The 20,887-nt window shown below is 55.3% G+C and overlaps 1 protein-coding gene across 2 annotated transcripts in view; it reads right to left on the bottom strand.

Moving 5' to 3' along the window:
* AP2A1 (adaptor related protein complex 2 subunit alpha 1) overlaps positions 1-20,887 on the bottom strand; it is a 36,206-nt gene that overhangs the window by 1,977 nt on the left and 13,342 nt on the right. For both annotated transcript variants that reach the window (XM_079906738.1, XM_079906737.1), the window contains exons 3-18: positions 20,692-20,834; positions 20,095-20,288; positions 9,582-9,711; positions 8,956-9,057; positions 7,454-7,562; positions 4,338-4,488; positions 3,863-4,031; positions 3,573-3,710; positions 3,252-3,434; positions 2,695-2,792; positions 2,293-2,524; positions 2,011-2,178; positions 1,765-1,928; positions 982-1,038; positions 794-876; positions 603-691 (exon numbers count right to left, since the gene is read on the bottom strand). In XM_079906738.1, the coding sequence (XP_079762864.1) occupies positions 603-691; positions 794-876; positions 982-1,038; positions 1,765-1,928; positions 2,011-2,178; positions 2,293-2,524; positions 2,695-2,792; positions 3,252-3,434; positions 3,573-3,710; positions 3,863-4,031; positions 4,338-4,488; positions 7,454-7,562; positions 8,956-9,057; positions 9,582-9,711; positions 20,095-20,288; positions 20,692-20,742 (2,118 nt within the window). In that variant the 5' untranslated portion in view covers positions 20,743-20,834. The remainder of the gene's footprint in view (positions 1-602; positions 692-793; positions 877-981; positions 1,039-1,764; positions 1,929-2,010; positions 2,179-2,292; positions 2,525-2,694; positions 2,793-3,251; positions 3,435-3,572; positions 3,711-3,862; positions 4,032-4,337; positions 4,489-7,453; positions 7,563-8,955; positions 9,058-9,581; positions 9,712-20,094; positions 20,289-20,691; positions 20,835-20,887) is intronic.

Raw genomic sequence — 20,887 nt, 5'->3', positions numbered from 1 at the left:
TCTAACCACTCTAATTTCCAAGTTGTGCAAACTGAGGCCCAGAGAAGCGGGACAGGGGACTGACGACACGGCTCAAGCAGTTCCTTTATGCCAGCCACCCTTCCAGGGTCTTCGAACCACACTGATATTCAAAACAAGCCTGTGAAAAGGAGGAGGAGGATCTACACTTCACAGAAGGGATAGCAAGGCTCAGAGAGGCCAAGTGACTGGCCCAGGACACACAGGAGAAGGCCGTGGTTGGCAACAAGACCCCCAGGCCTGGCTTTCGAGGGCAGGAGGCACTGGAATCGGGTGTCGAGCCCGATGGAAGACGAGGTCAGGACACGGGAGGGGCTTCACAGGGACCAACTGAGGCCCAGAGCAGCTGTGATTCCGGAAGTAACACCTCCTGCATCCCGATCACATCATGTCACTATCATCTCCTGTCCTGTTAAAGAGGCCCACCCCATCTTACAGATGACACTAAATCTCAGAGAAGTACCACAGGCTCAGGCTTTCAAGTAAGAGGGCCCAACAGGGGTCTGGACCTGGGTCCATCTCCTTCCCAGCTGCCAGGAAGGTGGACCTGGAGGGGCGGGGCTGGGCCAGGCCGACAGGATATGAGTCTGGAGGTCTCCAGGGTGGACCACGGTGGGAGAGAAGTTCTGGAACTGCACTGAAGTCTTGTTGCCATAGAAGAGATACATGCGCCCTGTGGGGGGTGAGGAGAGGTAGGGCTCCATCTGAGTTCCTTCCATGCCCTCCCGAAGCCAAGGTCTCCCTGAAACTTCACCCCATCGCCCCCTGGACTCACCCAAGTTCTGCCGGAACTCTGACTTGACTCCAATCTGCAGCAGCTGGTTCTCAAACAGGACCCCGTTGTTCCTGCACACGAACCTGGGTGGGGGCGGTGGGAGCTCAAGATGACGGGTGCTCGCCTGGCTCCTGCTCTGTGCGTCCCACTTGTCCCCACTGCCCTCCCCAACCTCACCCACGACTCACTTATTCAGCAGCTCATCGGCTTCCGGGATGGGCGGGCCAATGTCCTCAGGACCTGGGCTGCAGGTGGGAAAGGAGAGAGATGGGAAGGGGCTTGGGGGGCTAGAGGTAAAGGCCCAGAGCTAGTGGTGAGAGCTTGCAAGCCCTGAAGGAACAGAAGCCCAGAACCCATATACCCAGATTCCCCAAAGAGCCCCAGAATCAGACTGGCAATTGCCTCTAGTGGGAATAGGACCCTGGCAGGTACCGTCAGCACCCCCCTACCCTGTATCAGACGGCCTTGATTTCACTCCCTTCCAATTCCTTGCAGCTCATCAGGAGAGCTTGACGAGAGCTCCCAGGCCCCTAACCCTCCCTGGGGACACGGGAGTCTGCCCCCCAACCCCCTGAGGCCACCCCTTACTCAGCAGCTGGAGCTGGATCAGCCAGCAAAGCCATGGGGCTCTCAGGGGCAGGCGGCTCCAGCTCGCTGGGCCATCCAATCCCAGAGCAGACAAGAGAAGACAGGCGTGGCAGCAGCCAATCCCAGAGAGGCAGCAAGAGGGCAAAGAGAGAGGGAGTGGGGAGAAGGGAAGGAGAGAAGGAAGAGCAGGCTGAGACGTGATGACGGGAAAGGACAACACAGGGTGGCCAGGGTCAGCCGAGAGTCCAGAGTGGCCCAGAGGGAGGCAGGAGGCTGGGGGAGGTGGCAGCCAGGGCGACAGAGGCTCAGGGACAGGGAGGGAGGGGGGAGTTGGGAGGGGGCAGATGGAAAGGGGGCAGCCCTGGGCCCAAGGCGGGCGGTACCTGAGGAAGGCCTCCTCGGGGGTGGGCCCCAAGCTAGGCTGGGCGGCCGGGCCGTCGGAGAATACGTCCACCAGGAGGTTGCCCGCACCCGAGGGAGCTGGGGGTGCCGCTGGGGGAGGGGCTGCCCGCAGCCCCAGGAGGTCGGCGGAGGGTGAGGGCGTGGACTGCAGGGAATGCAGGCACAGGTGAAAAGAGAGGACGGCATGGCTGGGCCCAGCCCCGGCAGCCCAGCCCCACGGGACTCACCACGGTGCTGGGGGTGGGCTCCACACCCCCATTGATGTCGTGGCTGCTGGGCTCCCTCCGGCCATCATCCAGGGCACTGCCGGCCCCTGGCCCCTTCTTGCGTTTCAGCTTGGCCAGGATGGACGACTCTCGCTCGGGGAAGGGTGGCATCTCCTCCAGCACCGTGGCCTGCGGATCGGGGCAGGGGGGTTGGGGGGAAGGAGCATGTCAGGGACGGGCGTCCCGGGGAGGAGGAGGGGACAGAGGTGCAGAGGAGGGGCGCGTGGGGACTGGGGCTCTGACCAGGACGTCCGTGCTGGCCACCGAGCTAAGGGTGAGGTACTCGACGGCGCGCTGCTGCAGCTCCACGTCGGCGTTGCGCAGCTGGGAGCCGGCCCGCAGGACACCCTGGATGGTGGCCTTGGTCTCCGGGAAGAGGTTGATGAACTTGATGTAGGTGGACAGCAGCAGGGCCCGGGTGGCCACACTGCACAGGTGGAACTTGGAGTGCAGCAGGGAGAACTGCACTGGGGGGCTGCAGGGGGCGGGGCCGGGGGTGCGCGTCAGCAGGTGGCCAGCTCCACCACCCTCTCCCAGAAGCCCCCATGAGAGGTGCCGCCTCCCTCAGGGGGACCTTTCCGGGGATCGCAGGCGGACCCCAGGGCCCCAGACCCCTCAGGAGTTTGTGTGCGTTCACCCCCTCACCTGGAGCGAGGGTCCCCAGCAATCAGGTTCCCAAACTCCCCAAGGATGTAGCCGCCAACTTTCACCATGTTCTCATGGCAGGCGGGGGCCTGGAGCGCCTGGGGGGCGGGGACAGCGGTGAGTGGCACCATCCTGACTCAGGAGCGCTCAGCATGTGCCAGGCGCGGCGCTGAGCCCTCGACTCCTATTAACTGCAGAAGCCTCCTGACTCTGCTGTGGGTGGGTTTATAGATGGGGAAAGTGAGGCACAGAGCAGTTAAGTGACTGGCCGGAGCTCACACAGGGAGTAAAACGGGGCAGAATGGGCCCTCTTTTCTGGGGCAGAGGGAGTGAGAAACTGCCGGGACCTGGGGACTGGTGGCACCCCACGCCCTGCTGACCCTCATATATATGAGCCCGTGGAGGCCCGGGCCCTGTGTCCCTGGAAGGCCCCAGGAGGCCAAGGCCCCTCTGAGGAGGAGGAAGCAGGATGGAGGCCCAGGCCACCTGGCCCACCGCCCCAGCTGTCCTTGCTCTGCCTTGTGGCCCCTTTGTGGGGGTGAGACGGGGGTGCTGACCTCGAAGACGGTCTTGGCAGCGTAGCCCTGGACGTCGTCACGGTTGGTGACGATCTGTAGCACGCGGTACCACACCTCCTCGCTCACGTAGTCGCCCGCGATGCGGATGAGGTTGAGGATGGTGTCCACGTACCAGCTGTAGTCCACGGCGTACTTCTCAGCCAGGATGGCCACCTTTAGGACCTGCCAGCCAGGAGGGAGGTCGGGTGTGCGAGTGTGCCCACGGCGGGGAGGTGGGGTGTGCACTCACCCCATCTGGGCTCAGCGCATCCCGATCTGGAGACCCAGGAGTCTGGGCGTCCTGCCCCTGCCAGGACTCACGATCTCTTCGCGGATGGCGTAGTCGGCCGTCTCCAGGTACCGCAGCATCTCTGACACAATCTGCTTGGCATTGCTCCGGTCGCACATGGCATAGAGGAGGTCGGCCGCCCGCTGTCGCACGCTGACGTCCCGCTCCGTCTGAGGGAGGAGAGCAGGTAGGGTGTGTTCTAGGCTCCCTCCTGGCATGGGCCGGCCACCCCAGGGCCTCTGACCCCCAGAGCCTCTCTGAGGGAGCAGAGGAGACACAGGCCAGGTCAGTGTGGCCGGGGGCAGGCTCCCAAAGGTCGCACCTTGAGGGCGTTGATGACGGTGTCAATGTGGGTCTTGACGGCCTCGTGGGAGAACTCGGAGCTGGCCAGTGTGCACATGCTCTCCAGGGCCAGGTAGCGCAGGTTGGTCTCCCGGTGCTGCAGGAACTGGCCTAGCTGGTTGCAGGCCCGGACCAGGAGGTTGGGCTCACTGCCGGCAAAAGAGGAAGAGACCGGGGTGGGGGCAGGGAAGACACCCAAGATGACATGAGGAGATGGAGGACCGGGCCTCAGCTGATTCAGCTCTTAACTCCTGCCCTGGGTCCCCTGGGGACCCAGACACCTGGGCATCCAGCCCAAATACAGATATTCGGGAATTCTGCCCCTCAAGAGGGGCCCGGTGCCAATCTGGCAGGGCAGCGTTTCACACCCCCATCACCCTCCTAGCTAGCAGGCACATTCCCGGCCCTCAGCCCTCCCTTCCCAGGCCAGGCTCCCGCCCCCAGCAGGCAGGCACCTGTCGTAGTGGATGATGAGGCTGATGGTCTCAAAGAGGATGGCATTCTTGGCGTTGGAGTGCTGGACCTTCTTGGACTTGGGCGGCTCCTGGGCCTTGTTGAGCACGGTCTCCAGACACTCCACCAGCCGCCCCTTCACGGCCGCGTCCTCTGGGGAACCAGAGGGCACGCCCTGGGCTGAGCTCTCCGCCGGCCCAGCCCGCATGCCAGGGGCAGGGGCCACGCCATGGCTCCCATCCTCCAGAGGAAGAGTGCGGGCCCTGCAGCTTCAGGCTGGGGCCTCTACTCCCCCAAGTCCTTCCTGGGTCCCCAGGTGACCAGGGGAGGCTGACAGAGGACAGAGCTCTCGTCCTGCTCCGTTCTAACTCTGCTGGGCCAGAGGCTCCACCCTTGGGAGCCCCTGTTTCCCCTCCCGCAGCACTCACGCACTTTAGGAGTCTCACAGAACAAAGAAAGCTGCAGGAACCTTCCCCAGAGACACGCCCAAACCCGGCTCTTCCCAAGGAGGGGTCTGAGTGCCTGAGACAGTTGCCATCTAGGAGCTCACACAAACCCTGGGAACTGCCATTCCCTCACCTGTGAGGCAACACCAAGTGGACAGAACAACTGTCAAGTGTTCTAGCAAAGAATGTTGTACCCAAATCTATCGGGAAATTCACAAGATAGAGAACCAGCTAAAGGACACAGGCAGCGATCGGCCCAATCCAAAACATGGGACACACCGCAACCCAAAACCTCCCCGTTTCTTCAAAAACTGGGAGTGGGGGTGGGGCTATCCCAGATGGAAAAAAAGAATGACAAAGACGTAATCAGTTAATTTGTGGTCCTAGGCTGTATTTTTTAAGCCATAAAAATAATGCTATGGACAATTAGGGCAGTTTGCTGCCTGGGTAGCTGATGACCCCAAGGTTATTCTAAATCTGCTTCGGCGTGATAAGAGTATTGTGGGTTTGTAGCGTTCTTGATTCTAAGAAACGTTTGCGGAAATATTTTGGGGTGAGGGGGAGTGTTATGATGTCTGCCACTTTTTTTTTTAAATAAATTTATTTATTTTATTTATATATTTTTGGCTGTGTTGGGTCTTTGTTGGTGCACGCGGGCTTTCTCTAGTTGTGGTGAGCGGGGGCTACTCTTCATTGCAGTGACAGGCTTCTCATTGTGGTGGCTTCTCTTGTTGTGGAGCACGGGCTCTAGGCACACGGGCTTCAGTAGTTGTGGCATGTGGGCTCAGTAGTGTGGCTCGCTGGCTCTAGAGCACAGGCTCAGTAGTTGTGGCGCACCGGCCTAGTTGCTCCGCGGCCTGTGGGATCTTCCCAGACCAGGGCTCGAACCCGTGTCCCCTGCTTTGGCAGGAGGATTCTCAACCAATGAGCCACCAGGGAAGTCCCTGCCACTTACTTTCAAGTAATTCAGCAACTGGATGTCCGAGACAGTGAGGGAACAAGGGAGCAAATCCAGCAAAGTGGTAAAGCTCCGCCGAGTCTGGGTCGGGGGCATCTGGGTGTGGTCATTTTACTGTTCTCCCAAGTTATCCTTATGTCCAAAATTTTTCTTAACCAAAGGTTGCAGTGAAGGCCAGTGTCATGGAATGAAGGGGGAATTCTTCGAGATTAAAAGAGACTTATGGGACTTCCCTGGTGGCACAGTGGATAGGACTCTGCGCTCCCAATGCAGGGGGCCCGGGTTCGACCCCTGGTCAGGGATCCCACATGCATGCCACAACTAAGGAGCCCACTAGCTGCAACTAAGAAGCCCGCCTGCTGCAACTAGGGAGCCCACGTGCTGCCACTAAGGAGCCTGCCTGCTACAACTAAGACCTGGTGCAACTGAATAAAAAATAAATTACTTGGAAACAAATTGGAGCAGCCCCTCCCTGCCCAGCACTGGGTGGGGGTGGGGTGGGGGAATGGCTGCAATTCTCACAGGGCAGGGGATCAGAGTTGGTGAGGTGCTTGCCCAGGGCACACCCCAGAATTATGAGGCGGGGCTTCTAGATGCAAGAGGGCTTAGGTTCTAGCTATGCCCTTCCTTACAGGATGAGAAAAGAGGCCCAGAGTGGGGACGAGGCTTCCCCAGGGCCTCATGACAAAATCCATCCCTGGCTTTCACCGGCTGGGAGGGGCCTTGGGTGTCACCTGCATCACACACTCCATCACAGTGTGTGCGTGTGTGCACGCTCGCGCACGCTCGCACCCAGCTGGCTGTGAAGATTTGGGGCTACACACCAGCTCCCTGGGCCCCAGCAGGTGCTTAGCACCCTGGTTGAATCGAAGGGCACTGGTTTATCAAGCGCCTACTGTGTGCTGAGCACCTCAGCACAGGGTCCCTCAGAACTGCTCTGTGAGGTCGGACAGCCGAGGATACAGAAGCCCAGGGGGAGCCACGGCCCACGTGGTAGAGGGAAAGGGTTTAGAGCAGAGATTCAGGAGTCAGGCTCTGCTCTTCCTTCACTGCCCTGGAAAGGCAATGTCTTCTCTCCAAGCCTCAGTTGCCCGGTGTGTCTATTTCAGGGACTCATATCCCCAGCTCTGCTGGGGGCACCTGGACACCCCGGTGCAGTACCAGCTCACTGCAGTACCCTCCGTCCACACCAGCGGTCATGACCATGAGCAACGAGGGCATGAAAAACCCCTAGCAGAGCTATGCTAACTCCCACTGCATGGCCTGGAATTGCCCCTTGACCTGCTGGGTGACCTTGGACAAGGCCCTCCCCTCTCCAAGCCCTGGTTTCCTCATCTGTAACAGATGCCATGACAGCCCCGACATTCCAGGGCTGGAGCATTCAGGGCTGGAGCGTGAGTCTGGTTTTGCAGGGACCCAGGCCCACAGCAGGGGAGTCAACAAACAAGCGATTTGTCCCATTGTCTGTGCTGAGCCGGGAGGATGCCCTGCTCTCTGCTGCCCACCCTCCCCCAACCCGTCTCCAACAGCCTCATACAACATTCTCATCCGGGGCCCTGGGCTCAGCGCTGCCCCCACTGCAGCCTCGGAACAGGGGCTAGAGGCACCAGCCCAGCCTCAGAGGACTCCTGACACAGACCCCCAGCACCCGGCCCCGCTGCCCAGCCATGGGGTTGGAGGCCCCAGACCCCAGCCCGGGTGCGCTCGGCAGTACCTGGCGGGGGGTAGCACTGCAGCAGCCGCAGGAGCTTCACCGAGAGCCAGGGCGCCGGGACGAAGTAGTAGGTGTAGTCCTGGAGGTCGGTGGAGGCCGAGGAGACGATCTGGGGGCAGAGGAGGGGGGCGAGGCATGGGTAGGGGCACGGGGAGGGGTGGCTGTGACCTGACAGTTTTATGGTGCAGAAACCTGAGGCTCAGGGAGGGTGGTGAGGAAGCCTCGGGCACACAGCGAGTGACTGGCTGGATCTGGGACTGGTCGGTTTTTCCAAGTAAAGCTGGCGTTGGGTGGGCAGGAAATCTCGGCCAACCCGATCCCCTTCTGTGAAGGGGACTCCAACTCTGCGCCTCACAATGCCCTGGGTTGCCTTCACTAGAACCTGGACCCCACGGCTCCCTGGAGAGTGCTTCCTTGTGGCCCTCCCCCAACACCCGAAGATACACAGGGGCAGGAACTGGGTCTGACCCATTCCTGGGTCCCCGGGCCTACTACAGGGTCAGACACGAGAAGGGATTAGGGAAGAGGTGGGGGAATTAGCAACTTTTTTTCCTCACGACAAACTCCTACGCCACCTTGAAAACCCCTCTCCAGGAAGCAAGCCCCATCCTGCTCTGAGCCACCTCCATGACAGCAGGTGCCCCGCCCCCGCTGTTACTGTCTGTGTCTCCCCCACCAAGCCTGGCCCGCGAGAGAATTCGGATGTGTGGTGAATGAATGAAAATACGAAGGAGTAAGCTGGTGTGTTGTTCTCTTTGGTTGAGAACACAGGCCTCTCTCGACCTCCTCAGGAAACATTTATATTTATTCCAAGTCTCAACTCAGGCAAGGATCACCTCCACCAGGAAGCCTTCCCAGACTTCTAGGCTGGGTGAAGTGCCTCCTTTGGGGGGCCTGCAACATCCTTGCTACCTCCACGACTGCACACACCGCCCCTTTTATGATAATCTGTGCCTGAGTTGGCCCTGCCGTACATCCCTCCCCTCAACAGGACAGGGAGCTCCCTGAGGGCAGGCTCGGGTCTGACTCATCCGTGTCCCCAAGTGTCAGCCTGCACAGAGATGGGCCCACAGGAGGCCTCAGGGCATGTTCCCAGGACAGGGGCGAAGGTGGTGAGAGGAGCAGAAGAGGGAAGGAAAAGCAGGCGAAGCAGGAAGAAGAAAGAGAGGGGGACGAGAGGGAGACAGACAGGAGAGCAACCTCACTTCCTGGGTGCTCATCGTGTGCCCGGCCCTGTGCTCTTTATACAGATTAATTCACAGCAGCTATGCTGTGAGGCAGGCACTGGAATAATCCCCTTTGAACACATGAGGCAAACGAGGCCCAGATGGGTGAAGCCACTTGCCTAGGGCCACACAGCCAGGAAGTGACGGAGCTGGGATGAACCCAGCTCTGACCCTGAGTCCTTAACCACTGAGCTAGATGGTCTCTCTGGGAAAGTGAGGACCAGAGAGGTGCCCAGGGGACAGGGACGCTGCAGCTGGCGCTGATACCACACCCACCCGGCTCAGGCGAGACACAGCCAGGGAGATGCATGTCTTGAAGTCATCCGGGTTCTTCTTGCAGAGACAAGTGATGAGGCTGACAGCGGCTGTGACCACGCCCTGTAGGGGCAGACGAGTGACAGGTCAGGGCCCTCGGGGGAGGGTCAGACTGGAGACAAGTGTCCAGGCTGTGGTTCTGAGAGGAGAGGCGCAGGAGTACTTGGGGCTGGGGTGGCCTGAGGGGTGCGCTTGGGTTTGTACAGGTGTCCTGGTGGCTGTTTCACGGCTTGGGGACCATGAGGGACTGGAGCACCGTGGGTGGCGACAGAGGCCAGTGTCTCTGTGCTGGTTGGGCAGGCGATGGGGGAATCTCTGGGTGTCGGAAATAGAGGCTGGGATTTTGCTGAGGGGCTGGGTGAGTGACGGGTGTTGGGGACACTGGACAGGAACCCCGGGCATCCAGGTGGGTGTCAGTGACAGAAGTGGGGGGCCCTGGGCATTCAGGTAAGAATCAGGGCAGAGGAGGGGTCCCCAGGCACCCAGGTGGGAATCAGGGCAGAGGTGGGGGGCCCCAGGCATCAGGTGGCTGCCAAGGGCGGTGGGTCTTGGGTCCAGGGTCCCTGGGCACCAGGCAGGGGTCTCACCATGTGCTGGTCGTTGAGCAGGTGCACCACGCGGGCCGTCCACTCGCCCATGGGCACCAGGTCGGGTGAGGCCTTGTAGAGCCGCAGCAGGCACAGGGCTGCACTCTGCTTCACACTGTCCATGCTGTCCCTGCCGGGACACAATGTGGGGTGGGAGTGGGGGGTCAGCGTGACCACGGCCCTGCACACCTCCCCCCTCCTCTCTCGCTCCTCCCAGGAAGGGTGTCCAACAAGAGGCGGAAAAAGCCCGGCAGACCCAGGAACCCATCTGGTGCTGCCCTCACTGCCCATCGGGCCTCAGTTTCTTCATCTGCAAAATGGGTTGCATCCCAGTAACCTCATGGGGTCATGGGCAGGGCCGAGCAAAATGCCAAGCGTGACTCTGCACCTTCATTCAGTTACCGTCCACTTATTGAGCACCTACTGGGAACCAGGCACTGCTGTCGGCTCTGTGGACAGAGTGGTGGACAAACTGGTCCAAAGTGTGTCCTCACAGGGACTTCCCTGGTTGTCCAGTGGTTAAGAATCCGCCTTCCAATGCAGGGTACACGGGTTCGATCCCTGCTCGGGGAACTAAGATCCCACAGGCTGCAGGGCAACTAAGCCCGCATGCTGCAACTACTGAGCCCACGTGCTCTGGAACCCACGTGCCACAACTAGAGAGAAGCCCTTGCGCCGCAACGAAGAGTCCGCGCACTGCGACGAAAGATCCCGCGTACTGCAACTAAGACTTGATGCAGCCAAAATAAATAAATAATCCACAGAGTATCAGATAAAGTTGTTCTTTCTTAAAAAAAAAACCAAAAACAGTGTGTCCTCACAGAGCGTACGTTCTCACCAGGGCAGCCAGCATCCTACAACAGATACTGTCCAGGTTCAGTGCTACAGAGCAAACTAGGGCAGGCACTCCGGGGATGCTATTTTGGGGTTTTATTTTTTTAATTTTTTATTTTAATTAATTAATTTTTTGGCTGCGTTGGGTCTTCGTTGCTGCACGCGGGCTTTCTCTAGTTGTGGCGCGGGGGCTACTCTTCGTTGCGGTGCGCGGGCTTCTCATTGCAGTGGCTTCTTTTCTTGCAGAGCACTGGCTCTAGGTGTGTGGGCTTCGGTAGTTGCAGCACATGGGCTCAGTAGTTGTGGCTCGAGGGCTCCAGAGCGCAGGCTCAGTAGTTGTGGCGCACGGGCTTAGTTGCTCCGTGGCATGTGGGATCCTCCCGGACCAGGGCTCGAACCCGTGTCCCTTGCATTGGCAGGCGGGTTCTTAACCACTGCACCACCAGGGAAGTCCCTGGGGACGCTATTTTGGATGAAGGCCTCACTAACAAGGCACCAGGTAAACAGAAAACTGAGAGAAACGACTAAAACTCTGCACAGAATGTTCCCAGCAGACAGAAGAGCCTGTGGAGGCCTCGAGGCAGGCAGGCCTGTGTGTGGAAGGAGCTTGGAGGAGTCTTGTGTGGCTGGAGACAGGACAGAGCAGGGGCTGAGGGCCACACCGTGCGGGGCCTTGCAGGCCATGGTGAGGACTATGCTTTTACCCAGCGGGAGATGGAGCCGCTGCAGGTGACAAGCAGGGAAGCTATGATACTAAGGCGACAGCAGTAAAAGCTACCACCCAGGGCCCTTCCGATCTGCTCGGCCCTGGTACAGGCACTGGCTCATTCATTTTATCTCCACAACAAACCGAGAAAATAGGTACTACTATGGACCACTGTCCCCAGATCTGACTTGCTTTTTTTTTTTTTTTTTGCGGTACGCGGGCCTCTCCCAACCACTGCGCCACCAGGGAAGCCCTGACGTATGTTTTTAAAAGGTCCCTCTGCTGCTGTGTGAAGAAGAGACTGTGGGAGGCTGGGGCGGGGTCGGGGGGGGAGGTGACAGCAATAGTCCAGGCAGGAGATGACAGGAGACGACAGTGCCTCAGACCCCGCTGCAGCCATGCAGGTGAGAAGTGGCTCTGTTCTGATACATTTTTACTATGAGGTGGTGGAGACAGAAGAGGGGACAAGGTGACCCTCAAGTTTCTGACCTGAGGGACCTGGCGAGTGGTGAGACCATTTGTTCTGTGGGGACCTGGGGCAAGATGGCTGGTGGGGCGCTGAATGAGACCCAAGTTTGATACTGAACAGATACGAAATTGACATGCTAACGAGACACCCAGTGTGGCCCTGGACCCACAGGGCTGTGTGGCCTCTGGCAAGCGCCCTTCCCTCTCTGAGCCTCCATAATGTCCTTCATAAAATGGGAACCCTACTCCCCTCTTCAGAGGAGAGGAAGCCTGTCAAACACCGTGGTGGGCTGAATAATGCCCCCCCCGACAGGTCCACATCCTAATGTCCAGACCCTGTGAATGTGTTCCCTTACATTCAAAGGGGACTTTGCAGATATGGGCTTCCCTGGTGGCGCAGTGGTTGAGAGTCCGCCTGCCGATGCAGGGGACATGGGTTCGTGCCCCGGTCTGGGAAGATCCCACATGCCGCGGAGCGGCTGGGCCCGTGAGCCATGGCCGCTGAGCCTGTGCTCCGCAATGGGAGAGGCCACAACGGTGAGAGGCCCGCGTACTGCAAAAAAACAAAAACAAAGGGGACTTTGCAGATATGATGAAATCAGGGATCTTGAGATGATCCTGGATTACCCAGGTGAGCCCTAAATGTAATCACAAGGTCCTTAGAAGAGAGGAGGAGGAGGATCAGAGTTAGAGAGATGCAAGGCCAGATACAGAGATCAGAGAGAAGATGCTACCCTGCTGATTAAAGATGGAAGGGGCCATGAGCCACGGGATGCAGGCAGCCTCTAGAAGCTGGAAAAGACCTAGCAACACCTTGATTTTAGCCCAGTGAGCCTCACTGTGGACTTCTGACCTCCAGAACTGTGAGAGAATCAATGTGTGTTTTAAGCCCCTAACTTGTGGTCGTGGGTTACAGTGGCCACAGGAAACTGAACAGGCACTGGGTTAGCACAGAGCCTGGCAGCCAGCAGTGTCCCATTCCAGAGGGCTGAGTTCATGGCCCGGTCAGCACCCAGGTCCCAGCATCACGAAGAGTGTGAAGCCTAACAGTTCTAGAAAGCACTCCCCGGTCTCTGGGGTCAGACACGCCTGCTTGTGGGGCGTGATCTGGGTATAAGGCATTGACCCTCTCTGACTGGCAATTTCCTCCTGGGGAAAATGAGGACCCCCACAGATTGGCGGATGAAGAAGTGAACCTGGGTATCGCGGCCTCAAGCACAGAATGGGTCCTAGGAGCTGTCTCGACCACCCAGACTGGGCCTTACAGTGACATTTCCCCAGAAAGGACTCAACAGAAGCACAGGGGAGGGTCCCAGGAAGGGTGGGTGAAACTGCAGGAGTCAAAGGCCAGGTGAAAAGATGTTTTCCTGGATGTGTAGGAGAAACATGAATTGCATGGACATGGTGGCTCCGTGTTCTCCCATCAGCTAGGCAGACTCGTGTGTGTCGGCCAGGCTGGGGAGACGGGAGCCTTCGGGTGCCGTGGCCACGGGTGGACACAGACACAGGCCGTCAGAAAAGGAGCTGGGCTACCCCTGGTCAGGTAGCTGCTGTAAGGCATGCGGACCTAGACCAGCAATTCTGTTCCCAGACACCTGCCCTGGGGAAAGGCACACACACGTGCTCAAGGTCATGGCATAGGAAAGATCATATTAAAACCAGAAACCAGCAGAAGGTCTGCCCACAGCGGAGCTCCATGAATGGTGGTCTTTCCACCATCACCATCATAGCTCACACCCCATGAGGCCTGCCTCTGGCCCAGGCTCTAAGAGCTTCTACATATTAACACGTTTAATCCTCAGCACAGCCCTCTGAGGAGGTGGACTCTATTATCATCTCCGCGACAGGTAAGGAAACGTCCAGGAGAATCCCAAATAAAAGAATAAGAGCGGGGACTTCCCTGGTGGTCCAGTGGTTGAGAATCCGTCTTCCAATACAGGGGACGCGGGTTCAATCCCTGGCCAGGGAACTAGGATCCTACATGCCGTGGGGCAACTGGGCCCGTGCAGCGACTACTGAGCCCGCGCACCACAACTAGAGAGAAACCCGCGTGCTCCAACGAAAGACCCCGCATGCCGCAACGAAGATCCCGCGTGCTGCAACTAAGACCCAATGCAGCCAAACAAATTAAATAAATAAATATTTAAATATTTTAAAAAAAAAGAATAAGAGCGATTGATCAACTTGGTTAAGTTACACAGAGATTGTGATACTATGTAGGTAAAGCTGAAAGCTACATAATATAGGGGGGTGTGCCTGGGTGCAAAAGGACAAAACGTACATGGGAATAAGCACCATCAGACTCAGGGCACCGGGAGGAACGCCAGATGGAGAGATGATATGAGGGAACCGAAGGGAAATTCAACCGCAGCTGTTTTCTTTCTTTCTTTCTTTCTTTTTTTTTTTTGAAACAAGGCGTAATACCTTATGACCCAGCAATTTCATGCCCAGGCAGCTCCGCAACAGAACCGAAAACAGAGTTCACACAAATGCATGCATTATTCATCACAGCCGAAAGGTGGAAACTTGGTGATGAACGGAGAAATAAATTGTGGTCCATCCATACAGTGGAATGTTATTATTGGCTCATAAAAAAGGAATGAAGCCCTGACACATACGACAACAGGGGTGAACCTCAAAAACATTATGCCAAGAGAAAAGAAGCCGGACACAAAGGCCGCATACTGTGTGATTCCATTTATCTGAAATGTCCAGAACAGGCAAATCTTTAGAGACACAGAGCATATTAGAGAGGGCCTGGGGCTGGGAAGAGAGGGTCTGGGGAATGACTGCTGATGGGCACAGGGCTTCTTTTTTGGGTGATGGAAATGTTCTGCAATTAGATAGTGGGGATGCTTGAACACACTGTGAATGGACTGAAGACCACCGAACTGTATACTTTAAAGTGCTTAAAATGGTGACCTTTATGTTATGTGAATTTTACCTCAAATTAAAAAAAAAAAAAAACGACCTAAGAAAACAGTAACCCAGAGTTCCCTGGTGGTCTAGTGGTTAGGATTCTGGGCTTTCACTGCCATGGCCCAGGTTCAGTCCCCGGCCAGGGAATATCCACAAGCCACGCGGTGCAGCCCAAACCAGAACAAAACAAAAAATCAAAAACATAAAAACAGTTCCTCTGTGTCCCAGTCACTGTCAAGGTCAAGTTTCCAGTGCTGAGAGCCCAGCCTACAGTCAGACAAGCCCAGCGTGGCCTGTGACTTCGGCAGGGCCCTGCCCTTGTGTGAAACGGGAACATCACCTGTGCTCATATATGTTTGTCACACTGGCTTCTTTCTCAGCCCTCAGAGGTGCCAAGTTCTCCCCAATCAGGGTGACTGGCCACCTGACTCACCCAAGCCAATGCCAGCTGCCTGTCCTGATCTTAAAGAAACTGTCAGCGGCATTCACCACGGCGGACCACTCCCTCCTCCGCGAAAGTTTCTTCTCCAAGCTCCAAGCCACAGCCCATTCTGCATTTTCCTCCCTCTCCCTGGCCAGACTTCCACACGCTGGATCACCCCAGCCTTTGGTCTCTTCTCTTCTCTGGTCACATCCTGCCTGAGGGACCTCATCCGGCCGTGGCTTTCATTACCATCCACCCTGCGCTGTCCCATCTGGTGGCCCCCAGCGACACGAAGCTACCGAGCACTTGAATGGAGTGAGTCCAGACTGAGATGCCATGTGTGTAAATTACACAGTGGTTTCAAAGACTTAACGCAAAAAATATTGGATAATGTGTATGTTGATCCAATGTCAAAATGATTCTGGATGGATCAGGTGAGATTAAAATATTAAAATTAGATGGGGAAATCCCCTGGCGGTCCAGCGGTTAGGACCCTGAGCTTCCACTGCAGGGGGCACAGGTTTGATGCCTGGTGGGGAAACTAAGATCCCGCGTGCCGCACGGTGCAACCAAAAATTAAAAAAAAAAAAATGAAATTAGTTTTACTTTTTTCTTTTTAATTAATTAATTAATTTATTTTTGGCTGCACTGGGTCTTCCTCGCTGCACGCGGGCTTTTCTCTGGTTGCATTGAGCAGGGGCTACTCTTTGTTGCGGTTGGCGGGCTTCTCATTGCAGTGGCTTCTCTCGTTGCGGAGCACGGGCTCTAGGCGTGCAGGCTTCAGTATTTGTGGCGCACAGGCTCAGCAGTTGTGGCTCACAGGCTCTAGAGCACGGGCTCAGTAGTTGTGGTGCACGGGGTTAGTTGCTCTGCAGCATGTGGGATCTTCCCGGACCAGGGCTCGAACCCGTGTCCCCTGCATTGGCAGGCAGATTCTTAACCACTGCACCACCAGGGAAGTCCCTACTTATTTGTTTTGACTTTGTCTACTAGGCATCTCAGATTCAACATGGCCAAACCCCGCTCTGGATCCTCCCCCTCCTTCACTTGGTTCTTCCCCACTCCCTCCTTCATCATTCATCCACCTGTTCAACTTCACTCCTCTCTCTCTTACACCATATACAATCAGTACTGTCGTCTTTCCTTCCAAAACATACAGCTCTAGTAACTATTTTCTGCAACAACCCTGGTCCCAGCCACCGTCAGCTCTGCCCAGGACGGCAACAGACATCTCAATGGTCTCCCTGCTACCGCGTTTGGCGCCCCCGACAGTCTCTAGGCTACTTGAATCGAAGGATCATGTTCTTTCATTGGTTCTGGTATATTCTTAGCCATAATCTGTTCAAACACTGTGTCATGTTATGAGTCTCTCCCTTCTCTCTTTCTAGAACTCTAAAGAGTGCTGTTAGATTTTATCTCCCTTGACTCTTAACCTCTCTTTTAAATTTTTCCATCTTTGTTTCTCTGGGCTGCATTCTGATTAATTTCTCCAGTTCTTCTGCCTATTTACAATCCTTGCTTTGGTTCTGTCTATTCTGCTGCTAAACTAGACCACTTAATTTTTTTTTAAAATCTAAATGTTGTCCATTTCTTTCTAAAAAATGCTTACACTTCGTTCCATTTTTAAATTGTTCTCTTTTTTCTTGAAACATATTAAGCATACTCATCTTACATTCTGTATGAAAACTCCAATCCAACTGTTATTTTCCATTTTCTTTCTGCTGGTTCTCCCTCACGGTGCCTTGCGTCTTGTGCTTAGTGATTTTCGACTGTGAGCTACTCATGTAACTTGGAGCTTCATCTGTGGAAATCATTGAGGCCTATGGTGAAAGTGGGTTTCTCCCAAAAAGATGTGTTTGCTTCTGTCAGGCACTGGGGTACTAGCAGTTTGTGTCACTTAAGCTGAAGTTTGGTTTAAGTTTCTATGGATGACCCAGGAAGGGGAAAATCGGACTGAACACCAGTGTGTGGGCTGTTCCATGCCAAAGTTCAAAAAGGATACTTTTGCTTATAGACCTTAAGGGGATTTATTTCTAGGTCACCCTCACTTTGAAGTGTGGTCTCTGGAGCCCTTGCTTGAACCAGCTTGTCTTCTGCTCCCAGAGGCTATAGGGCCCCAAAACCAATACCTAAGTTCATCCAGGTCAGCAAATGCTCCAAGCAAAATCCAGCTTAGGCACTCTGCTCATCTTCCTGGGTGTCAGGCTCCTCTTGGCTTGTGGCCTGTGTGTCTCCTTATTTTCTTGCTAGCTCATGAATACATTGAAGAATATTTCATTTCCTCTTTTAACCCACATTGATAACTGCGTTTTGGGGAGACCCTCAGGCAGGAATCTAGCCCACAAGCTGCCAGAAATACAAGTCCTACCTTCTCCCACACCAGGTTCAGTGACCTTTTAAAAATACAGAGGCTTCATAAATAAATAAATAAATAAATAATAAAGTAGCCAAAAAAAATAGGGGCGGGCTTCCCTGGTGGTGCAGTGGTTGAGAATCTGCCTGCCAATGCAGGGGACACGGGTTCGAGCCCTGGTCTGGGAGGATCCCACAGGCCGCAGAGCAACTAGGCCCGTGAGCCACAACTACTGAGTCTGCACGTCGAGCTTGTGCTCCGCAACAAGAGAGGCCACGACAGTGAGAGGCCCGCGCACTGCGATGAAGAGTGGCCCCCACTTGCCGCAACTAGAGAAAGCCCATGCACAGAAACAAAGACCCAACACAGCCATAAATAAATAAATAAATAAATAAAATTTTAAAACATTAAAAAACAAAAACTAAAACAGGGGCTTCCCTGGTGGCGCAGTGGTTAAGAATCCGCCTGCCAATGCAGGGGACACAGTTCGAGCCGTGGTCCGGGAAGATCTCACATGCCGCGGAGCAACTAAGCCCGTGCGCCACAACTACTGAGCCTGCACTCTAGCCCATGAGCCACAACTACTGAAGCCCGCGTGCCTAGAGCCCATGCTCTGCAACAAGAGAAGCCACCACAATGAGAAGCCCAAGCCCTGCAATGAAGAGTAGTCCCCACTCACCGCAACTAGAGAAAGCCCATGTGCAACAACAAAAACCCAATGCAGCCAAAAATTAAAAATAAATAAATAAAAATTAAAAAGATAAAATAAAATAAAAAAACAAAGCCAAGCATGTCATTTATCTGCTCAAAACACACCTACTGCCTCCCAGTTTCAATTAGAATAAATCCATACTCCCCTTATTCTCTCGCTTGTTCACCACAGTCAAGCCAGAGACACTATCTCTTGGTTCCTTGAATGTACAAAGCTCATGCCTACCTCAGGACCTTTGTACTTGCTGCTCCTTTTGCTTGGAGCACTACTCCAACCTTTTTTTTTTTTTTTTAACATCTTTATTGGAGTATAATTGCTCTACATTGTTGTGTTAGTTGCTGCTGTGTAACAAAGTGAATCAGCTATACGTATACATATATCCCCATATCCCCTCCCTCTTGCGTCTCCCTCCCACCCTCCCCATCCCACCTTTCTAGATGGTCACAAAGCACCGAGCTGATCTCCCTATGCTATGCAGCTATTTCCCACTAGCTATCTATTTTACATTTGGTAGTCTATATATGTCAATGCCACTCTCTCACTTCGTCCCAGCTTACCCTTCCCCCTCCCCGTGTCCTCAAGTCCATTCTCTGAGCTTGCATCTTTATTCCTGTCCCGTCCCTAGGTTCTTCAGAACCATTTTTTTTTTGATTCCATATATATGTGTTTTCATACGGTATTTGTTTTTCTCTTTCTGACTTACTTCACTCTGTATGACAGACTCTAGGTCCATCCACCTCACTAAAAATAACTCAATTTCGTTTCTTTTTATGGCTGAGTAATATTCCATTGTATATATGTGCCACATCTTCTTTATCCATTCATCTGTCGATGGACACTTAGGTTGCTTCCATATCCTGGCTATTGTAAATAGAGCTGCAATGAACATTATGGTACATGACTCTTTTTGAATTATGGTTTTTTCAGGGTATATGCCCAGGAGTGGGATTGCTGGGTCATATGGTAGTTTTATTTTTAGTTTTTTAAGGAACTGCCATACTGTTGTCCACAGTGGCTGTATCAATTTACATTCCCACCAACAGCGCAAGAGGGTTGGTTCCCTTTTCTCCACACCCTCTTCGGCACTTATTGTTTGTAGATTTTTTGGTGACGGCCATTCTGACTGGTGTGAGGAGATACCTTCCAACATTTCTGAATGACTGTCTTCTCCTCATCATTCCAGTCTCAAATTACATGTCACCTTTTGCAGAGACCCTCCCTGATGAGTCTGACTTAAGCAGCCTTCCCCACCATCTCTGCTGCCCCCCACTACCCTGTTTTGTTTTCTTCAGAGGAACTGTCACTATCCGAACTCAACTCACTTCTTTGCCTATGTGTTTGCTCTTTGGATTCCCCCCGAGATGTAAGCTCCCTGAGGATGGGCATGACCGTCTCCGCTGCTCCCTCCTGCCTTCCCATGCCCGGAACAGTGCCCGGCACATTGCAGGTGCTCAAGAAGTGTTTGCTGAACAACCTCCTGCTTCAGAAAGGTCACACAGGCTGATCCACCACCCTTCACGCCTTTCCCTGTTCCACAGCCAACTCCTCCTACTCACCCAGGTCTCAGCCTGATCCCACTTCCTCTGAGAAGCCCTCCCTGAGCCCCCAGGCTAGGTCAGGCATGCCTACTACATGCCCTATGGGCTTCCGCACCCCACAGCATGGTTCTGAGAGGAAATATATGTTTCATCCTGGGAGGAGGATGACCATGTCCGTTTCTGGTCATGGCTACATCCCCAGCAATCAGCATGGTGCCCCGCACATATATGCTCAACAGATGTTTGTTGAATGAATGAATGGAGAAGAGGCAGAAGCTCTGGAGGGCTGTCACCGACATAACTTAAGGTTATCACCTCTTCTTTACTAGATGTTAAAGGTCGATCAGATAGACATCCCACTGGCTTTGCTGGGAAGCTGCCTTACACTGTCGAGTCACTTTGGTGAGATGACAAGAGACAACCATGGGGCTGCCACCGGAATCACGGTGGTGCCAAGCCTGGCTGGGAGACCTTGGGCAGGTGACAGAGCCTCTCTGACCCTCAAACTGGGTTGGGTCTTGTCTACCCCATCCCCCCACCTGGGTCCCCAACGCCTCACCCAGCCACCAAGATGCGAGGGATGTCAGCGGCAAAGGCCTCGCCCATCTCACGGCTGCCCACGTTGGCGATGCAGTGCAGGGCCAGGCACATGAAGGTGGGGTTGCGGCTGGCCAGGTCGTTCTTGATGGCGTTGTTGATGAGCCGGATCAGCTCCGAGTTGGAGTTCACCAGCACCGAGATGAACAGGTAACCCTGGGTTGCGGAGGGAGGTGGTGGGCTTGGAGCATTGTGGTTAACTGGCCCTAGACCCCAACCCTCAACCCTGGAGTCTGCACTTCCGGCCCCTCCTCCCTCAGCCCCAGGAGTCCAGGTCCTAGGCCTCTCCCCTCTCAGACCCAGGAATCCCCGCCCCCAACCCCTCCTCCCTCAGACCCAGGAGTCCAGGCCCCCGGCCCCTCCTCCTTCAGACAGAGGATCCAGGCCCCCGGCCCCTCCCACCTCAGACCCAGGATCCAGGCCCCCAGCCCTTCCTCCCTCAGACCCAGGATCCAGGCCCCCGGCCCCTCCCACCTCAGACCCAGGATCCAGGCCCCCGGCCCCTCCCACCTCAGACCCAGGAGTCCAGGCCCCCAGCCCTCTCCCCGCCCAGACTCACTATCTGCTTCTCCGTGTACTTGTTGGAGCTCAGCAGGTTCACGGCCTCCATGTGCCCAAAGTCGATGTCGTGGCCGAGCAGGAAAATGAAGAGCAGTTTACACACATACTTTTTCTTGCTGTAGCCGTCCAAGGCTTTGTCCCCTGGGGCCAGAGGAAGGAAGAAAGGGGAGGTAAAAATGAGGAAGGATCAAACC

This window comes from Stenella coeruleoalba (genome assembly GCF_951394435.1).
Source record: "Stenella coeruleoalba genome assembly, chromosome: 20".
Lineage (NCBI taxonomy): Eukaryota > Metazoa > Chordata > Mammalia > Artiodactyla > Delphinidae > Stenella > Stenella coeruleoalba.
The sequence above is the reverse complement of the archived record's forward strand: the minus strand, read 5'-3'. Positions and strand labels throughout refer to the sequence as shown.